At 36.6% G+C, this 22,613-nt stretch overlaps 1 protein-coding gene across 1 annotated transcript in view; it reads right to left on the reverse strand.

The window, feature by feature from the left end:
* The window catches only part of RANBP17 (RAN binding protein 17), a gene marked incomplete at its 3' end in the record, with an annotated part of 147,267 nt that overhangs the window by 115,140 nt on the left and 9,514 nt on the right, over nucleotides 1-22,613 (reverse strand). Inside the window, exons 7-14 of the mRNA XM_080353002.1 lie at nucleotides 22,145-22,310; nucleotides 20,461-20,534; nucleotides 19,883-20,002; nucleotides 19,488-19,634; nucleotides 18,208-18,380; nucleotides 15,654-15,847; nucleotides 11,535-11,640; nucleotides 9,827-9,962 (exon numbers count right to left, since the gene is read on the reverse strand). Coding sequence (XP_080209128.1) covers nucleotides 9,827-9,962; nucleotides 11,535-11,640; nucleotides 15,654-15,847; nucleotides 18,208-18,380; nucleotides 19,488-19,634; nucleotides 19,883-20,002; nucleotides 20,461-20,534; nucleotides 22,145-22,310 — 1,116 coding nt within the window. The remainder of the gene's footprint in view (nucleotides 1-9,826; nucleotides 9,963-11,534; nucleotides 11,641-15,653; nucleotides 15,848-18,207; nucleotides 18,381-19,487; nucleotides 19,635-19,882; nucleotides 20,003-20,460; nucleotides 20,535-22,144; nucleotides 22,311-22,613) is intronic.

The following is a 22,613-nucleotide window of genomic DNA, read 5'->3' on the forward strand; positions in this document are numbered from 1 at the left end:
AAACAGCTCGACATGTGTGGAATCACCTATAGGTGACCTGGCCAAGTTTTGCAAATGAACCACCCACCTAACTTTACAGGAAATTTCAGATTTTTCTGTCAGCATAAATAAAAGAAATTTTCAGAAAGCAAATCAGGGTACAGACTCACTCATTCCTCTTTAAAACATACTTGTAAAATAATTAGGATAGTCTCTTGCATTTAAATTGCTATACTAAATAGTCTGAAATGTGACTCTATTACAAGAAAAATTAATTGTGTTGGCAGCATTTTGTGACATACCGTACCATTGTTTTATCAGCATTTGTTCTGGGCACTTGCTATTAGAAAAACAGTAGTCTCTCTCAAATCACAAATATTCACATCCAAATAACCCAATAATATATTTGCTCAACACTTAAGAAGTCAATAATCTGGAGTGCAAGTAGGATTAGTTTTTAAGTCCGCAAGTGATGGTATCAATTCTGAAACATTTAAATATTAGTTTACAAATATTGCTTATAGCTTAATAGCATCATAGACGTAACTTCACAAAGATATTGGCTCTAGACAGTAATTATATCCTCAGCCTAATGTTGCAGTTAATGGACATACACATTTCAATGATAATTGCAATGCCTGAACATGATAATGTGCCTTTATTAGCAGCTACAAAATAAAGCTCAGTTACAGCCAAGTGCAGAGCTGAACTATGCTAATTATTTATTTTTAAGACTGCCTGATTTGTGGTATAAAATTCTAAAACAAAATAGCACAGCACTTTACTTAAACTAGTGCTTTAACTGCAAATATGTGATTAAATAATATCTCTATAAAGATTCATGCACTTTTCAGTTGTCATGAGCAATGAGCCAAAAGATAAGTTAGTAAGATAAAGGTGTAGGTAACTGAACAGCAAATAAATTACACTTAAAAAAAACCCACAGCACTTTGAGGATTTAAAGATTTTAAACAGCATTGCAAGAAAAGGAGGAAGACTATGAGTATTTAATGTAGAATTTAAGAAAAGAAAAACCAAACCAAAATTTCGCCAAGTAAACACAGAAGGGTAAGTGCTGTATAGTCCATGAAGAAAACCACATTGATTCCTGCATAAAACAGCCAAGTAAAACATTACAAAACTGAGGATATGTAAAATGAAGAATACAACTCAACCTGCTGAGGAAACCAACATTTATGACTCTGCAAAGTTCTTAGGTGTTTGTCTTTATGTCTCGATAGGTTATTTGCTGTATAGAATGCCTAAGTAAGAGAGAAATCTAATAATGAGTTTTGTAAACGTAGTTAAAGAATAGGCACTATGTATTGTGATTTAAAGTTTGCCAGGTTGTAGTAAGTAAAAATCACTGCCTAGTCCCGTGAAATCAAATGTCACAGATTCTAGCGCAAATGGTTTGGGTTTGTTGTTGTTGTTCTAATTTAAAAATACAACAGCAAAAAATCTTGCACTAAACACTTAAAGAATCCTTCAAAGTAGTAGATTCCTTCAAAGGAATCATTTCATCAAAGGATTGTTTTTCACATGAAGCAGGATGGTTGTCAGTACAAGCCACAATACAAAACTTGAAATAACTACATGTTTACAAGCAATGCCACAATTACCTTAGCTTGTCCAATCTTTGGGCAATTAAGGGAAATGTTAATTCAGGAATATTTGCTGGTAGTTCTTTCTGCTCATGGCAAGATAGGAACAATGACAGAAAACATTAAAGGAGATCTGCCTGTGTAACATTGACTTATGTCAACTTTCTCTGTCTCCTAAGCCTGCTAGAAATTGCTAAGTCAGTCGAGAAGTCAGAGCCTCAGAGAGGGGAGAACCAAACCAATTCACGTACATACAAAGCAACATTCTTTCCTGAGGACAATAAGAAAAAAACCCCACACTGATAAATCTTTGGTCCAGAAAACTGATGGATTCTCAACACGGAGCTGCTGCAAGCCAAACTATTACAGCAACTCCAATCCCACAAACAGATCCTACAACTTAAAGTTCTGAGCTACAGTTTTGGCTGATTTTGTGGTTGTCTCCATGCTAGCAGACAGATACTTAGTACAAGAAACATTATGTGTTCTCATATCACTTTTGCACTTCAAAGCTTGGGAAACAATATTTTTCTTTAAAGGTACGACTAAAATAATCAGGAAATGACTTGTCAGATAATACAACTGTGTTTGTCCACTTCAGCCTTACATCTCTCCTGGCACTTTGACCATACTGAATGCTGAATATATGTAAAATGCTTGAAATCTCTGTGAAATTTAAGTTGGTAGCTTGTAAACTCTTCAGTTCTATAGGTAAGCTTAATATCTTCCTTGCTCTATTTCAAAGCTAAAAATGTTTAGAAGAGGAAGTTCACAAAAGAAGTCATTAGTAAGATTTTGTAGGATGTTTGTATCAGTTCTACAGATTTGGAATCACCCACCAGTATAATACCTACTTAATTTCATTTCTGTACTAGGACTTGACTGTTACACGAATTTGGAGGCTTTTCTGACCAGCACTATATAGTCTGTCCCTCCTATCACTTATCAGGAAAAAACACATACCTGTTGTGTTTGATAAAACAAACCCATTTCTGCTCATGACATTCAAATACCAGTGATTATATTTTTCTTCATGAAACAATCGCTTTTCTCAGAATATGCCTCAGAAATAAGTTGTACCCAATTCTCACTATGATGCTTCCTTAACAAACTCTAAGTGTTAAACTTAAATGAGAGGCATTTCATGCAATCTGAAAAATATTCGGTTCAATTAAAAATAATTGATGCATGGTGAAATAATTCTTCCCAAAGCTGCTGTAAAATCTTCAAAAAATAAAGCTACTTAATAATTTTCATCTCCTACAGGCTAGAGAGAAGCATTATTGCATATTAAAAATTGGAGTGTGGTTTTCCCAGAGGTAAAAGAAAGTTATTAAAACAACCTATTTATTGTTGATATAACTATCCATTTGTGCTACACAAAAACTAACACTTTCAGTACATTAAAAGAAAAGCTAATTAAGGCATAATTAGTATTTTCTATGTTTTGATAATTAAGGGTTAGTTGGCTATTTCTTTTCAAATTCCTATTTGATGTACCCCAACAATGTCTTTAATGAGCAGCTAACAGTATTGAATCCCTGATGGCTGAGGAGTTTAGTGACCACTACTACATTACTTTCATTTATCACTGCCTCTTTACCTATAAATTAAAGTAGCCCTGTAGCTATGTTGATCTACTTTATATCAATTTCTTCATCCATATCAGCTGAATATGTATGGCATTAACCTCATTTACTACTCTGGAAAAGCTGAATTAAAATGAGATCTAATTTCTAGTGCACAGAACAATTTCCAAACGGCCTGCTAATTTCCAGCACCTGTCAGCATTGTGATCTTCACCTCATTGTAATGAAATAAAACAGTATATATATTTTACAGCTCAGAAAAGGATAATCACATTCATAAGAGGAAAGATATCATTAATTATGAAGACACCAGGACCCAGAATCTTTTATGACACGTACACAGATCAACACCTTTACTTGCAAAGATCCCCACTAAAGTCAGTGCGACTGTTGCAGATCTCCAGGTCCTACATTGTGCAGGGTGAAAAGGAGTCACATTCTGCACAACTAGGTATTTATTTCCATTCCCTCTCCCCCCAGATCATGCTTCTGTGTCTGCAGGCCATGTAATCAAAGAAATATACATATACTGAAGAAATACCAAAATAACATAAGTCAACAGAATACACATTACACATTAGAAGACCAGCCTGTGTTCAGTGGTTAGATAATACCTAGTTACGTATGTTTTTGTTTTCAGCTACCACAAACAATGCGTAGCAAGGAAATGATATTTTTTCCACCCCTCTAAACACACTGTAGTCTGAATTCTAAACCCTCCAGATGTTGTTTTTATCATAATGCAGATCTACCTCATAATTCAGGTCTATAGTTTTAACAACACATACAGCTGCAATCCTAAATGTTAATACAGTAACTTCTTTATATTGACCACATAAGGCAATACAATATGTGCTGGATAGCATAAGAAATCTCATTTGCAACCCCCAGCTCCACTTTATAATCACACTTCAACTTATATCTGTAAAGGCTCTTTATGACACATTAATCCACACTCCTACCTCCTTCTTCACTCTCACCTGCCCCAGACTGGAAACCAGCCCGGATACAGAATTCCAGCTCCTACTGTTCTACCTTGAGTCCCTATTGCTTTGACTTAAGCCTGGGCAGAAGCAAAGCTGGGCCGGTGAGCTTCACCTTGGAAGCGTCCCACAAACTAGAGCCACCTGCTACCAATTACCTCACCTCCAGACTTCTCTAATCACATCCGGGGCTACTGTTTGATTAGAAGGCACGGAACAGGGAACCAATAGTTGCCTCACAGCGCAGCAAAAGAGTTTACCTAAAGGCATTTTAACCAATAAATTCCTTTTTATATACAAACCAAACACCAGCCTCGCAAGCATAACTATTCTGGTTAAGATTAAGGGTGGGATTTCTTAAAAATTGTTCTGCTTATTGAAAAGCTGAGAACGGAACTCCAGAAATAATCTGTAATCAGGCTCTGCTAAAGCAGAGCTCAGCCTCAAACACTTGCTATTACTAATGTTTTTAGCACACTACCCTTATCAAACATCTATGTTTCAGGAATGGCAACAGTAGGCTAAAGGCGTAATTCTAGTTAAATAGCACCACATGCTGTAGAAAGTAAACATGACAAGTACAAAATAAAAATAAAATCCTTAATCTCAGTTAGAATGCCAAATAAAAAAAAGGAGTGTAAATAAGTGACACAGCAGACAGTTCTACACTCTAATTCTAAACCCTATTTAATACTTATTAATTACATTAATATTTTAATGTAATTTCTTTCTCAAGTATAAAGCCATTGTAATAGTCTGCTAAATACTTTAATTTACAAGCACAAAATATTTAACAAATAAAACCATTCAACCAAGAAACTCAAGATGCAAATGAACTAACAAGAAAAAGAACCTTGTTTCTGTATGCACGCATTTTTCAAGAGCACACTATTGGAATAACTCTTAACTGTACCTCAAGAGAAAAGCATCAACCAAAACCACCTTTTTAATGAAATCACTATAAGCTGTACAGATATGAAAAAGTGACCACTGTCAGGACTCCAGATTATGAAGATGCTTTACTGTTACACTTGTTTCATGGTAAAGACACAGTTCTAAGTGAATGTATGAAATTTTAGTCATTAACTTGGCTAAGTTGTATTTCTTATGTTATATTAATTGGTAAAATTTATCCAACAAGTTACTCTTGGCAGTCTCTCATTACCCATTACACAGAGCCAAATACACCCACCCATGGCATTGGCCTAAATTAGCATCCCAAGTGCAATTAGTATTGTTTAGCCTAAATTAGCATCCCAAGTGCAAAAATCTTGACCTATATTATCTGTGTTACCAAATACACTCTGCAACAGCACAAGGAGCAGACAGAACTCCAGATCTGGTCTGCCTGCCCCAGCAAAGTAAGAACTTGCACGTAACTCACAAAGTGCCTGCTCCTTAAGTGACAACTCTGCTCTAATCCATGATAAAAAAAAAGCAGCTAAAACACATTCTTAGCACCTCCAACTTACATTTCACACTTGCCATGGGAAATTACATGACTTGGCAGAGATGTCACCAGGTAGTCTCTCTAAACTGGAGGCTATCCAGTGACAGTCCCACCTGTGCCTGGATAAATAAGAAATATTCCTTAGCATGGAAGAATGAGTGAACACGTGCTTTGAGCTGGAAAAGGAGTCTGTCTCCTCTGCCAGCTCTTCATGTTCGAAGACACTATAATTCCTGTCATGCTTGGTACTCATATTCATTTTTAAATGGCGATAATGAGTTAATTGAAACATGACAGGCTAAAATAAAATCCTGATATAACTGAAAAATTCCATATTGGTGGTTGATTAACATAACATATACTACAAATAGTAGGGCTCATTTCCCCCCAAGCACGCTTTTCACTGGCTAAGCCAGAGCAAACAACCATGACCATTTATAATGGTCTTGCTAGGAAGCATGAGATTAGACCAGTGAGGCTTCTGGTTTATCCTGTACTTTACAGAAGAATGGATTAAGTACACCCAGACATAAATCAAAAGTCCCCATAGCACCTTGGGTAGTACACACCAGCACTCCGCTATTGGCATACTTAAAAAGCTTCCTCTAGGCCTTCCTTGCTACAAATTAAGCAAATTACATCCTGTCTTTTCCTTGAAGGGCTCTGATCACTGGCTTTTCAAGAACAACTCTTGACAGCCTTGATTTTTGTCCCAGCCCAGTATTCTATTTGCTAAACCAAACCAAAGCACTATCTTCTACATATTACTTGCATTGTCATACTCTCCCATTTGTCTCCAGTTTTCTAAAAGTGTGGTGCCCATAACTAGACATATTCTTCCAGCTGAAGCCCAGTAAGAGCCAAATATACAGAAATAAGAAATTCCAGCACCTGACACAATATTGCTGTTGCTACATCCACAAAAACAATGTATTTTTCCCCCGTGTGCAAAACCAGCACATACTGTTGAGTTACCCCTGCTTGCAAGACACTCATCTCCACAGCATTTTCTGAAATAATACCGCCTGCTCAGAGATTTCCCAGTGGTAATTGTAAGTGAAAATTTTCATTCCTAAGGATGGTGTTTCACCAGCATTTTAAACTTTCAGGTTATTTCTCCAGCTTATGAAGACCTTTCTGAATTCAAATCCCATCCTTTGCGATCACACTTCCCCCCAGTCTAGTGTCACTTGTGAATATACATATATAATTGCATAGTTGTTGTTATGTTAAAGTTACATTATGTTAAGTCTCATTCAAAACAGGAATGTTTTCTCTAACAAAGAACATGTGTTTGCTTTTGCTGTCAGGAATCAGGTTTCAATGCAATATTACACTCTTACAGTGACACACTCCAGCAATGCTGGAGCCACCACAGACAGAAACAGAAGCTACAATGGCTTTTCCAGCCAAATAATTTTCTAGAACCCTGCCAGCAGCCAAAGCAGCAGTAGGCCACAAAAAGAGGACTCTGTGAAGGCCAAGTCATATCAGCATTAAAACAAACTACATATTGATAGACAAATAGATATTAATAGTGCTGTACAGTATACAGTCTAGTATTCAACAGAACTATAATACATATATTCATTCAAAGGTCTATCTGATCCAAAGGACAGCATCTTGATGTATTATTTTCATGTTGGGAATGTAATGGTACTAAAAGTGTATTACAGCACCATGGAAGAGATCCCCAAGGTTTTGCTATTCTTCCTTAGACAGCAAGTCTCACTGGACTGTTTAATAAGAATGCATTAATTTACCTAGCCAATTTTCTTTTTCTATAGTGAGTTCGCTTTTATTATATACATGTTTGTATATTTATATAGAAGCCTTGTTCTACAATTTCATTAGACTATTTAGCTTTCTCTCACCGTTGTCTGTTTTTCTGTATGTAAGCATATGACCAAATAGAGAAATATTCTCAAAAAATATTTCAACATGGCTGAAGCATGCAGAATTTCCATTATCCATTCTGTAAATAAAGCAATTCAAGCAATCCTGAATATTTATATAAATGTGTATTAACTTAGTCAGTTGATATATGTCTGATTTTCCTGCTTCCAAGTGTGAGCCTTTTTATTGCATATTAGTAGATCGCTGCCAGCAAGACACAGTACTGGAGGATTTACAACTGTGAGGGTAGAATGCCATCTGCTGCTATACTTGCTGCTACAGCAGGATAAAGCAGAAGAATCGTTACAAGTGCTGCCTTCTGCCTTTCTCTTAACTGCAAAATGTGTACAAGCATCTCATTTAGTTTTATTAAAAATTAAAAAAATACAAACACCAAAACCAGGAGCTCAGACGCCTTCACACACAGCTTTTGTTGTAAGGTCTGGTAAAATAATGTGATGTGGGCCATGGGATTCTATCAATGGAAATGAGAGGCTGTTTTACCAGGCCTACTAGAACAGAAGTAGAATTTGACTGCAAACTAAATTCTATCAGTAGATAAAGTAATCTAAGCACAAAATTTAAAAACACCCCAAACTTTGAAAATGCATTTGCAATGAACTATGGAGTTGCTAGACTGGGGCTAGAATTTAGAAACACTCCTCGAAATGTTATGCACCATCAAAGCCTTGCAAAATTCCCACCTTCCCAGTCTGGTTACATACAAGACACATCATAAGCAAAGGCAGTATACGGAATATGATATATTACCAGTTAGATTTGTGTCCACTTATCAGGGCGGGGGAAAACCAAGACAATAAAACAAGACAACACAAAACCATTTTCTTGAATACTTCCTACAGTTTTCCCCCATGTCCTTTCAGTAAAAGTTAATTCTTTCTGTTCAAAGTGCTCTTCAATAAATCAAATGGAAACATTAGCCAGCATTTTACTCAATAATTAACCATTTAACCTTCCGCACACAATGCAATTGCAGAGACAGTCTTATGGTTATTCAAAACACAAGGCTGAGCTGGATAAATTAATACGTATTGAATTCTGGTGTAGCTGGCAAATGTTCAAGTCTACATTTTTTCCTACTGACAACGGAGCTCCAGGTGATTAAGTATAAATAATGCACTTCAGTATTTTGCCTGCTGCTTTACCCGCATACAAACGCTTCTTGCAGTGTTCTGTAAGAGTAGACGCAAAAACCTCGGGTATACAATCTCCTATAGCAATCTGTTACAGCATACTAGACATTGATAGCGTTTCCTCACAAAGTTATACCTCCAGCAGCCAGAACACGAGGTAAAAATCAAAAGCCTCAAAACCAGACAGAAATTAAAAAATAATCTGGGAATTACAACTACTGTACAGCCGTGTTGCCTTTGAACTGCTGCCAGCAGGAGTTTTGCTAATGAAAACACCAGGAGCATGAGCACATTTTTACTGTGTACCTTCTGTTACTTCATATTAGAGCAGGGCACCAGATTTAAAAATAACGAATTGGCTTTGACAGCTGAAAGGAACACATCGCTTTTGTGAAGAAGTAGTTCAGCATAGTGGAAAACTTTATTTTTAACATTAAGTGAGGAACCATTCAATAAAGTACAGTTCAAACATGAAGGGATAAAAGAATTCTTGAGATTGGGACTGTGCACCAGAAAGCAAGGACCAAGTACTAGACAAGTAAAACCAAATCTCTGTCACTGTCACAATTCTTGCTAAAGATTTGCTTGGGGCTCCAACAGAATTCTTGCCGTCTTTCTCAAGATCAATTGATCTCATCTTACTGACATTCTCTTTATAACATCTATATTATGACTGTCCCCTACAGTTAAGGTGAATTAACTGCCGCTTCTTCAAAAATACATCTTACTTTTCCCTCTTCCCTATTTAAAATGCAGAAAAGCCAAGTAATGTGAGAAATACAGTGGAAACCACATAAATGAGTAACTGTCAAAAGAACAGAACTATTAAAAGAATAAATCTTGTGTACCCAGCTGTGAAATATAACACAATATAGCAGAACCCAGCTAAATGTTTGAAATAAAAAATTGAAATGCAAAGTAACCTAAAATTGTTTAATGAACATAGCTGTTAAAATATTAACTCCTTGCACGCCACCACTCAAAAGCACACATGGTAGGAAGCCCGTACAGATGAACAACACATAAATAACTTGTCTATCTGTCCATCTGTCCATCTAGCCAAGCAGCCACCGGCTGAGCTCAACAGCTTTTATGTGTAACATATATTGGCAGGTCAATTTATTCAAAGGCATTTTGATCTTCAATGCTGTGGTTTAGAGCAAGTATTTACCTTTGAGGTGTGCTGAAGCTGGTCTCCAACATATGTTTTTCGGAACTGATCCATGAACCAGAGAATTGCCAGTTCTACTTTCTCATTACTAGACTGTGGTAATTGGGCATCCATCAAAGACATCAGCTGAAAAACTCTTCATGACAGAAAAAAACCAACATTTTCAGGAAGAATTCTCAAATTAAAAGATATTGTGACAGCTAATTTCTCTAGGAACCCATCTGCCATTTTTTGTTTGCCCAAGTTTCTTCTAGGATTTTGATTTGTTTAGATGCAAACTCTGCTAATTGATGACTAATAAACATCAACATAACGCTTTTCTAACTATTTTGGCACTTGAAGTTTTCTCAGAAACATGTGTTACACTGTGGTGAGTTCGTAAAATGTTGTTTTCTTTCTTACAGCATCAATTCTGTGATGAAAGAAACAAATTTGGGAAGAACGGGTGTCAAACTGCAAGTAAGAGATGTTCAGGTTCCCTGGAAATTGAAACTATTGTACTTAGAAATAAGTTTACACATGTCGTGTATAATGCACTGTCTGCCTTGCTTCTTCCCACTTGTGTCTCTCCTAAAACATCTGAACAAACACATATTTTCTGATCTAAATCCCTCCTTGGTGTGTATGTCCATATTACCAGAACTGATTTCAAAGAATTGATTTCAGCCTATGTCAGCTAAGAAAATTTAATGCATTTTTTTAAAAAGGAATATTCCCTTTATTTAATTTCCCATGCTCTTCTGCTATCTATTCCTTGACATCCTAATTCCCTAGCAATTCAAAAAATTACTCTCACCTTTTGCCAATTCTGAAATATATAATCACTGCACTAGAAGTCAGTAGCTACTTCATCTGCAAGCCTGTATATTAAAACCTCTCACTTTTAATAAAAAGATAGTGGAAGATTGCTAACAACACAGAGCCCCAGGGTAGACTAGGAAGGCAAGAAACAAAAGTGAAAATGTACAGCTTCTTATGCAATTCTAAATTGTGTGCCCTTTTTCACACGTTAGCTAGTGGATGTAGATAGCAGGATCAAATATGCACGCCCTTTTAAACATCCTTGTGGGTGAGAACAGGGAATAGGAAGTTTTTGCCACATATTTGGGCTTTGCCACAAGGAATACACATCATTCACAATAATCCCTAGCTCAACCCTTGCCCTACAACTTGCAGAAAGAAGGCTTTAGTACATACATTTAAAATCTAGGCCTTCTTTTTTAATTCCAAGCATTTTTGTTCTAAAATGAGTCTAAATTTTCAATGGTTGTCTTGCAGTTCCTCCGCACTTCTTCACCCGCAATAATTAATGTAAAGGAAGTAGCACAGAAAATAATAGCTATTACTCACACCTAAGAAAATTAACAATTGTATACAAGTATAATGCACACATGAATACAGGCAGCTACATGGGCATATCTAAACACTGCTATAGTTAGAGACACATTTGCCTTTAACCTTCTTCCCTTCCTCTGAAGCATAGTTTTCAAATTATAGACCTAATGACTCTTTCACTGCCCCGGATGATGACACTGGAAAGGTAAAAGCCACTGGAACAGTCTTAATCCACAGAAAGTCAGTACAGTCTCTGAGCGCCCACCATCCAAGAACTGGACAAAATTTGACTCATTTAAATTCAAATTATCTGCTGATACTAAACATCATTTAAAAAAATCAAAATAAATAATTTAAAACACGCAATACTTACCGACAGGATAATTCTCCATCCATGGCATCATGTTCGTCGGTACTAGTGTATGTTAATCGTCCTCCCACAAAAGCACCCACAAAATACACAAGCCATGCCAGCCGTCCTACCATTAAAAAGAAAGAAGAATGGTTAATGGTTATAAACCATTATGCTAACACAATACACCTCCATAAGGTATCAGCACTTCTATAAGGTATCAGACTATGGAACACTGTCAAGAGAAAGGTTAGGTTTCTGCCCTCACTGGATTTCAAACTTAACCAGACAAATCAACACAAAATTCTGAGCAGAACTGACAGATAAAGTAGAACAGCGTATTAACCTGGACATGCTTATAAATAAAACAGAAAAGAAATAACCTAGAACACAAATTAAGCAAACTCGGCCTGATAAGATTAGCTACGCAATTAATCTAGTATCCTCACTTGCCTGCTACAAGTCACTTCAAGGCATGGAACAATTCTATATACACTGGGTCTGTTACATTTACTTATAGCATTAGGAAGGAATTAAGACGATACGATGTACTTTTTAGTTCTATTTCAAATAAAGATTTCTTTGTCATATTAAACTAACAGCTGAAGTCTGTAATTTTGAAAGTTAGAAGAGATCTGCATGTAAGAAAATACTGATGTGATAAACCAGACATATTCTTCAAGAAAAGAGTTTGAGAGCTAGGACACAGTTTTGAAGGTCTCTGTGGGCTGTTCTGTGAAAGGGTTTGAAGGACAGAGCTCATCCATTTCAAGCCATGCTGCTGTGCCTTCTCATCTCCCAGATCATTTAGCTGTCAGTTTTCCCTAAAGCACTGGCAAAGTCCTTATCAAGTACAGCGCAATGTAAGGCTCTTCATTTCTGAAAAGCTGCGTATCCATAAATAACTCCTTCAGTCTATGCATGTAGTGTATTTTGTACAGGCTTTCGAATAGTGCAACACTGCTTCATAAATATGGAACTCTTAAGTTTACAAACATGCAACTCAGAATAATTCTTCTGGCAGTTCTCTGCTGGAAAATCCTTTCCAGATTGCAAAACCTGGATGATTTTAATTTCTCTGGCTCATTAAGGTGGAATATCTTTAAATCTGGCCTACTGATACCTATTGAAGTCACATAGTTTCCTGCTTCGGCTTTTTAAGCTGCGAATCCAGTAACTAACAGTATCCCCTCTCTGGAAAGATGCAGTATTTTCCCTAAAGTAGGATGAAAACTAAGACCTGAATAGCAAAGTGACATACAGAACTGTTAAAACTTCAGGGTACCATTAAAGGTTTCTTCCTCAACTGAAATGCACTTAAGACTAGAGAACAGCAAAACTACTTTTAGACTACATCTTCATTTAGCAAAATAGACTTTATAATAAATTCAAATGAACTGCTTGAAAATATCAACCCATTGAAGACAACTCGGAACATTTTCCATGTAAGTAAAACCAAGTATAACCAGGCTTCTCAGTAAGTGAGATATTTACATAAGCCAGATGATGTCTTGCCCTCATTGCTGGGATTTTACCAAGTGATGACAACATCACTTACAAGAGAAGACAATACCCTGAACAGTGTCTGAACACATTTGGAAGTTTAACATAAAGGATAACTGCAGATAAACGAAGTTATGACAGTAAAACAATATTCTATCTTGGATGTTTCTAGGTACATGTCAGGACTGCTAGATGCACAGTATCTACTGAAACCTCTGAGGTTTTATTTCACATTTGTTTCAAATCTCTGACAAAATAGTCTTCATTTATATACCATTAAACTTCACTTAATTTCCCTCATGCTTTGCATTGTTTTAATTTGAAAAACACAGAACAGAGAGCACTGAACGCTCTACTTCCTAAGCTCCTTCACCCAGGAACCATTAGTAGTTCTGAGGGGTTCCAGTATCTTCATGGACTGAACACAAGCCTCTCCATCATACCTAATTCTGATTCAGTCAGAGGTATACAGTAAGCGCATTCTAGACATAAAAAAAAGATGCTGAGACTAAATATACACAAAAAGATAATGCAGAGTATGCAATAACATGCAGATGATTTCAACACAAGCAAAGGAAAGCATTCAGACTTATCTTAAATCTCACTCCTACTAAAAAAACAAACAAACAACAGAAAACCAAACACACACATGAATATGTAATACATTCTGAGATCTGCAACGTAAAACACTTTGTGACAGGGAACAAGTGTTAACTTTGAGACAAGATATATGAGGAAGACCTCCAAACGTCTTCTCAGATTGTTACTGTTCCGTTCCTAATAATCTGGTATCAGCTGCCCAACAGCCACCAGATTTCCCTATTTCAGGACCTGTGCTTCTTCACAAACAAGACACTGCCACACAAAACTCCATCGGACACATGGCACATCGCAGCACAAAATGCTGTTAATTTAGGACATGAAGAGAATGCACTAGCATTAGCAAAACACCGAGGAGCTGAAGCATCCAACAGAACAGGCATCACTCAAATGAATTTAGCATAACCAGCTACTATAGAACGGCCATTTGAAGATGGTACCAAAACCAACTGTGAAGCGGCACCAGCTGGCTCAAAGAGCAGAGCCACCGCTTTGGCCAATAATATTTTTCAAAATAAAACCATGTCTTCCTTTTTACAAATTGCAGTAGCTAATTTTTAAGTGCATAGTTATTTTTCTGATGATAGCCCTCTTCTCTTAGCACAATATCAATTGATAGGTATGACTTCTTTCCCTCTTTTATACCTTTGCTATTTAAAACTTTCAGTGCATTTGCTTTTGCAATTACTGAGGCAGACAACATCTTTTCTTTTAGAAAATAATTATTGCTGTAATAATCTGTAATTATGGTTTACAACAGCAATAATCCCAAAGAAATCAGTCATTACCATAGATCACAAGTAATCATTAACTACTGTTAATGACCCATTTCTTGGGGATTATTGTTTTAGTAAACCAGGACTGCATGACTATTGATACAGAGAGCAAGACAGTATAATAAAAAGAGATCTTAATATTACATTAACTTATTTTGTAACATTAAAAGCCATTAAATATCTAAATTTAACTATGTATATCTAGGGGATAGCACAGTTATTGTTCAATATGAGCACAAATGTTTAGTTTGCAGAAGAGAAACACAATATTTAAACTGCATCGAATGTTTTCTAACGCATAACAGCGACCCCCAGAGCACTGACACCGATTGTTTCCCTTCAACCCCCGCCATGACTGGAGAATGCCGCATAAATTCAGACTGCAGCTGGTCAATGAAATCAGGTCATCAATGAAAGTTCTCCCAAATAAAAGTTGATAGGTGCATGGAAGAAACTGGAATTAATAAAAAAGTAGGAGGCTTTCTATAAATTAGTGAAAAAATGCCTCCTACATAGAAGAAAAATCAGGATATTCAAACCGCTATCACCAAAAGAACAGCAAAATAAATCACAAATATTTAACAGCATGCAAAGAACAGTTGTATTATGCAGTAACCTGTCTCACCTTTTCAAAACAACACCATTTATCCATGTAAAGATGCAACAGCCATAGTATAACTATATTAGGAGAGAGCCAGTAGTTATAAAGACAATTTAAGTGAGACACAGAAAGGACTGAAATAGGTATATGGAAAAAAAAAAGGCACATATTATTTTTACAACTTACACTACAATAACTAACTTGAGTTTCTTGAAAATTAGGTAATTCATCTTAACACAGCTATACAAAATAAATTAAGGTTTTTAATGTTAGATTATTTTTTTAGAGACAGATAAATGCAAAAAGAATGAAAGTTAACATCTTCATTTTCAAAAAATGTTCATCAAGTTGCAGCTGATTCCCTTGAGGGCAACTCAGGTATTAAAATGTTGATTTTTCAGAAATTAAAAGTTTTTAGAGCTCTCATGTCTATATTCTAAAGATGAAACAAGATGTTAAAACAAACACATCAACTGCCAATACACCCTATTTAATAAAAGACAACTAGTGACAATGTGCTGTAAGGTGACTGGGATCATTAACTTCTAGTTTGAGAAAAGGTGTAGGTATATCTGCCATAAGATCACCTCTCTTTTTCATATGCAAGTATATGGTTATTGGCACAAAATACACAGGCTAAAAACTAAATTAAATACTAACCTTCCTGAACTGTGATTTCTATTGGATTCCTACTAGAAGAGTGCAATAGTTTTTGATAATTTTGTGCATTTTGGTCAAACAACTGTACAAGAAGTGTACAGGTCTTTTCGTATTCACACCTGCTAACTGTGCACAGTTGCTCCAGCTGCTGGAAAACTGTAGCTGTATCATCCAGTGGATCTTCTAAGCCATCTCTGGAATAGACATTAAAAGTAACCATTTAGCCAGTATTGCTTAAAAGCTGATGCTGTTTTCCCATCCAGCTCTTGAATCACTGTCACTGAACAACCCTAGCAACTGGTGAATACAACAGACACACATAAGATCTTGTTTTATTTACATCCATACCCTGACGCATCCACACAAACACAGAAGAATATTCTATTTGTGCCTTCCTCGTAATACCTATTTTAAAAAACAAGGAGAGGAGATGAGGCTGGTTGTATGAACACAGAAAGGTAAATCCTGAAGAACTAAGGCCCACTGTGCCTGAATAGAATATTAACAAGCAGCACCTTTCTCAGAGGGACGAAATAATGGAATACTTAGTTGAAAAGAGTTTTTTATATTCATCAGATTAAGCACAAGACCATGATACCAAAGCCAACAGGCAAGCTGCAGTAAAATTCCATGCAACTGCTTTACAAATCTTTATTTTCTTCCACTGTAAACAAGCTGTGACCTTATGGAACAAAGAGACAGATAGTTCTTGCTATGAAGTGTAACTATACTCATTACACAAATCACCATAGGAAAGGTTAATTCATCAGAAGGTTACCGTTTTGTTGCACAGGCAACAAAAAATCTATGGGTAAAGATAACATCCAAAAAAGCTAACAAAGCTAACAGCGCTAACATCCAAACTTAGAAAGATATACAGCAGCTGGAAATCCTCACGCTCAAGATGGGCTGAAAGAGACCTCTTCTCGGGTATTTACAAATATTTGAAATAAAAGTTCTTCTTCTAGTTGTAGAAAAGCATCCTTCTGTAGATCCTTTGTAAAAGAACCATTAGTTCCTCACTCACCCTTACTGAAGGAGGAGAATAGCTATTCAAACCCCCCAAAAGTTACTTTCCTACATTGGTCCAAGCTACTTGTCAGGCCTTGGAACAGGCTGCCCAGGGTGGTGGTGGAGTCGCCATCCCTGGAGGGGTTTAAAAGGCGTTTAGATGAGGTTCTTAGGGACATGGTTTAGTGCTAGAGTGCGGTTATGGCTGGACTGGATGATCCTGAGGGTCTCTTCCAACTGATTTGATTCTATGATACTTCTTTCTCTGTCTGAAGGGCCATGGCTCCTGAATGGAAGGTGGTGTTATCCACTAAACTGGTTTGTAAGAAAAACAGTCATTCCAGAAAAAAGAATTTGTTTGGAAAGGCATCAATTAATCTCCTGGGACCAAACGGAAGACGTCTTATGAAACCAGCTCCCAGACATCCCATGTTTCTAAAGAATGGCCTGGACGTTTGATATTAAAGTCTGCATTTGATGTTGCTGTCTACAGAAATGCCACAATTGAGGATCTTCATCAGTTAAGAGAATAAAGACAATACCACAGTGGTATACAAATCACTTAAAGCTAGGAATGGACACATGCCAAAAGCATTACCAAGGCTGTCAGGAAAGCTGACTGGTCCTTCTATGTCCTAGCACCGGAACATTGGAAGCTCCCCTAGATACTATTAATTATTTTTCTTGAGACAATGATAGAGAAGCTCACGATTTTGAACCACTAGGAACTCGGCCTTTAACATATCTGTGGTGATAACATAAATAACACCACCTACAGCTTAGTCACTAAGCAGCAGGATGACAGGTTATGTAATTTGCAGACATGACATTTTGGCTGAGACAAAAGCACAGCAGTGGTAAAGTTGAATGCACTTCCTCACACAAACTGAATAAACAACATCATTGCAGTAATGTAAAACTGAAAAGGAAAAGCAGATATGCCTTGCTCTGCAGTCCCATAGTCTGGCAGGAATTCATAAAAGCCCTTGGAGAAAATTAAATCCTTTCAGCAATCTAAACACTTCTTTCTTATTTGCTCTATTACAGTGCGGACTACAAGGTCATTTAGCTAAACTATTAAAAAGAAGATTTGAAGTAAGAAATTTTAAATCGGCCAGTTTCAACCTTGCCACTCTCTAGCTTGCTCCAGTTGATCTCACCCCTTCTTGTGCATGGGGTTCATTCTGCTTTCCCCCACCATGGCCATACAAAGGGACTCATCAAGAAAACATCTCACAGCTGAACAGCATAGTTCATTTAGATAGTCTTAAAAAAGGTGAGGGGGGGGAATAGTTGTTTTTTTTTTTCAAAACATGAAGGTATATGAGAAGAAAAACAATTAGAATTTACATGTGATTTTGGCCTGGATTCAATAAGCAAAAGGAGTAAAATTATATCAGCCAATTTGGATACTCTAAAGAAATTGCCATGTTAATTAGAGCCAGTACTTAGATTTTAAACATAGCCAAAAGATAATAATGCCAACAAATCAGAAAATCAAACATTCCATATTAGAATTTTAAAGCTGTAATTCCAAGTTTACCTTATAACTACAGGAACACATTCCAGTCTAGAAGTAATATAAGCTTTTGTTATCTCAGGTGCATACGTATCCAAGAGGTGGGGTTCTGCCGTTTTCACAAAGGGTACAGATGCCACCAGTCTTTGCCACAGAGTTAGCAAATAATGAACACTATTTGGAGCAAACTCCCAGTGCTATAAGAAAACAAAACATACTTCTGTTAAAGCAGCCCAGTGTGACACTTTAGTTGTGAAATATGACACTTTTATCTTAAAAAGTCGTCTTTATTCATGTAACTACTGAAGGAGCCAGTTGGAACAGAGACACACTATGGCACACATTATAGACCAGATCCAGAATTACTTGCATGCATGCTTACCTCCGTCAGGTGAAATCCATGATTCAAAACTCAGAGCTAGGCCTAGGTTCTCAGACAGGGCATGGTGAGATTAAAGTGCTATAAAGGGCCCTTCAAAAATCCTAACTGCTGAGTGGGAAACTGTCTAGAGCCACCTAACAGGAAATGTAAAGAACAGAAATGCACCTCTGCTTTCTTTTCTAAGCCATGGAGCTCCCATTGGCAACTCAGGAATTCAAATGTCAAAATCTCCTAAAAGTCACTATCTTCAGCTGTTATTCTGAAGACCAGAGAAAGACTCTGCAGGAAATTCTAAAATGACAACTTCTGCATTATTAAAACAGCGTGCATGCCTTTACCTTGGTGTGCTTCAAAAATCAATCTGTAACATTTTTAATGCTGTGAGAATCCTGATCCTGTGATGTGTATCCTTCTTATACAGATGTGGGTCCCTCAAAAATTTAGCTATTATTCCACACAGCTACTGTATCCAGTTCAGATGGAAACTCTGTGCTCCAGCAGATTACTATATAGGCAACTGCATGTATTTGTACATATACATGCACAAAAGCAGAACTCAAGAACTTAGTCAGCATAGGCACTTCAAAGTTCACATGGGAGCACTGGTGTAAGTATTCTAGGGTTGGATAAAGAATTTAGTTTGTTGGATTTTTTGAGACGGTGAACACTAAGGCTGGAGGACTTACATCCATCTATCCTCTACTTGTAACTGACTTGTTGTCATTTTCTTCTTTAAATCTGCTCCCATTAAAAAACTTCATAAGAAGAGTGGGAACCAGTTCTAGACAATTTAGAAATCTGAGTTACAGGTAAAGATAAGCCTCACTCTCTCCTTAAAAAGCACCAACACAGAGAACCAGGATCAGCCCTCTCTGTCATTCAAGAGTTGAATAGAAGAGAACACTTCTGTATATATTCTTACCTGTAGGCTAGTAATAGTAAAATTTGCTATAAGTTGGATGACTTCTGGGTAATCTTTCACCATTACTAGCTCTCCTAGTTGATAGTTTGTCTTTAGCCGAGCCAAAAATCGACAGAATTCATGGTAATTACCTGGATCGGATAAACCCTAAATTTGAAGAAGAAAATTTTAAAAAGTTAACAGCTTAATCTGACAGAAATTTTATGAGTGTTATTGCTAATCGGACAACAATTTTATTTGCATAGGGGTTTTGCTTTGTTTTGAATACAAAAATCAATGTCTGGCTGAAAGTGATTTTCATAGATCCAGTAAATTAATGAAGACTGTAACTGGAAAAAATCAAATCACAGCTGTGTTAGCATTTCAAATACATAAAATGAGAAATAAAAAGATACCTGTGGATTTTCAAGTATTCGTTTCACTCCTTTGGTTAGATTACCAAGATATTTGGCACGTTCTGGATTGCTGAATAAAGATCTCCTTGTAGAAGCAAACTGAACTAAACAAGAAAGTGCCTGAAGAATAAAAAAAAAATACTGTAAGATTTAAAAAATTAAAACTTTCAGAATAATCACCTCTTAATGTTTGGAGCAATCCAACCTACTGCTGTGTGTAGTACATTCTGTGTCTGAAGATTATTTTTGCAGCAATGTCTATTCGATCATTGAACACAAATACAGCTTAGTTTTAAAGTTCCCTTTCACAACAGCTGACTAATTCAAAACAATTAGGTGGGTGTTTGCTATGTGGTTGAGTAGTGCTGAATTGGGGGACGAAGGATTTGGATGTTTTCAGACTCAGAAATGAAAACTGGGGCTGAAGTTCAAAGGCAAGACATCGTGACTGAGCACTGAGCCAGGGGACTCATAACATGCTAATGCACAGAATAAAACAGGGTCTTTTGGACAAAGTATAGATGTAAAAAGACTGTTTTCCCTAATTACTTGAGTGTAAATCATTACATGTCACTTACCAACTGAGACAGCACTGGTGGAAGGGAATGGTACAAATCAAAAAACAGGTCCAAGGTCTCTGGCTCCAGGAAGACTACGGAAAAAAATAAACTGGTTTTATCACTCTCTACAAGCAATAATTCATTATCTTTACTTTAATAGAATCACCTTATTTTTAACAAAAACAATAAGAATGAGATACCACTGCAGTTGAGACTCAACAGTAAATAGATGCATTAATTACTTCATTGTACAATATTAAACAAAGCACAGTTCTCTTTTTATCACATTAAATCTATCCTATAGCTCATGAAGAATACATCCTTTAAACTGCAGATGATTCAATACTTTGTCAGTTGCTTGCAGAACGCTGTTCTGTAACAGATGTAGGTAAACTGATTTCTTCAGCTTACTATACTATAGTAGTACGCTAAGACATGTTCCAGATACTAAGGATTAGTTTATTCTGTATTTAAACAAATACAAGTTCCTATCCTGAAGTCTACAGACTAATAAACAGGAAGAAACTTGTTAAAACACTGAGTAACCAGTTCACTGTGGAATCACATCTAATGACTATAACATTACCATAATTTATGAAGGGGTAACAGCAGGGTAGAAAAAGTTCACCAATAATTCATAAATAAGTAATCTCACAAATTAAGTAATATTTCAAAGTTGTTCCATTTATAAGCATTGTTTTATATGAAGACCTATGGAAAAAAAAAGCATCACCTAACAAAGGTTCATTTCCTCAGGCACTCTTTGTGTTTAATGACTAAAGGGACATCCTTCCATCAACTCAACTAAAATCTTGGGAAAACCTGTCCCCTTCTCCTTCCTAGAGGGTCTTGGGAAATTACCACACTTGCCCAAATTCAGCCTTTTGTCAGGATTCCCCTGCTTGCCGTTACTAGTGCCCTTCATCCCTCACACTGCAATTAGATAAATGGTGAAGGAATGGAGTTGGGCATGGAAACTGATGAAGAACAGTATCATCGAAATAAGGAGAAATATCAAACACTACAGAGTGTCAGGCTATGCACATAAGCCAGACTTAAATGTCCCATCTTTGGTATGGGAAACAGTGTAGCAGTTTTAACTAGACCTAACAGACTTCCAGTCAGGCTCATCTACTCTGCCAAGAAGCAGGATAAATTAGCCTACAAGGAGCTCCATGCTGCTAGGGCTAAACCGCCTCTGTTACCCAAGGTAATTTCGTTAAAGCTGGCTTGGACATATTTATACTAGACTGCCATCTGCACTGTATAAGCCCACAAAGTCAAACCTCCAGAGCCTAAGAACCAAGACACAACCCTTCTGCTGTCTTCATTAACAAGCACGCTAAAAATAAAAATTCACACAGATTTCTCATCAGGAAGAAAACAAACAAGACATGCTACAAATGCTGTACCTCTTTAAGGTGTTCATATGCCAGGGATGAGAATAATATTCTTTGTCTAATTAGAATAATTTGATTTATTGTCAATATTTATGTTACCGACTACATTTATTCTTTCTGTCTGTAAAAAGAACAACAGCAAAAGTGTGACAGAAATAGCAAATGTTCACCAATAACTCACCAGCAAAATGCTCTACTCTATGTTGAAAATTATTTTATTTTTGCAAGTATTTTCATTAAAGAAGTTACACAATCCACTGGGTATAGACTTCAGACTATTACCAGTTACAATCCTTTCTTACTTGCTCTCCAGTTTGTTGGGATCTGCACAGTGCACAGGTCATCTGCAGATTCATCAGCTGAATTTCCAATGAAATCAAAACTGAGACAGTTAAGTACAAGCTTCAGAAGTTGCACTGCTAGACTTTGTTGAGGTTGGTCATGAAGGATTAAAGGTTTTGCCAAGAGCTAAGGAGAAAAGAAATCTTGTCAGGCCACCTGCACAGAACACACTTTAAAAACAATTTTAAAAAGGAAAATGTTTGCATGTAAAACTGCAAAGTTCAGAGCAAGAGAACACAGACTAAGCCAAAAATAAATCCTTCAACAACAGAAGGTGCAGTCTTTCCCTAAAGGCAAGGGGGAAATTATTATTATTATCATTATTCTTTTAGCAAATTCTGAGATGGTGGGCCCAGCAAAACTCAGATACAATTAAATTAAGAAAAAATATCCCAAAAGACAAGCTCAAATTTGGATAATTCACGCTTC

Source organism: Nesoenas mayeri, assembly GCF_963082525.1.
Source record: "Nesoenas mayeri genome assembly, chromosome: 14".
Taxonomy (NCBI): domain Eukaryota; kingdom Metazoa; phylum Chordata; class Aves; order Columbiformes; family Columbidae; genus Nesoenas; species Nesoenas mayeri.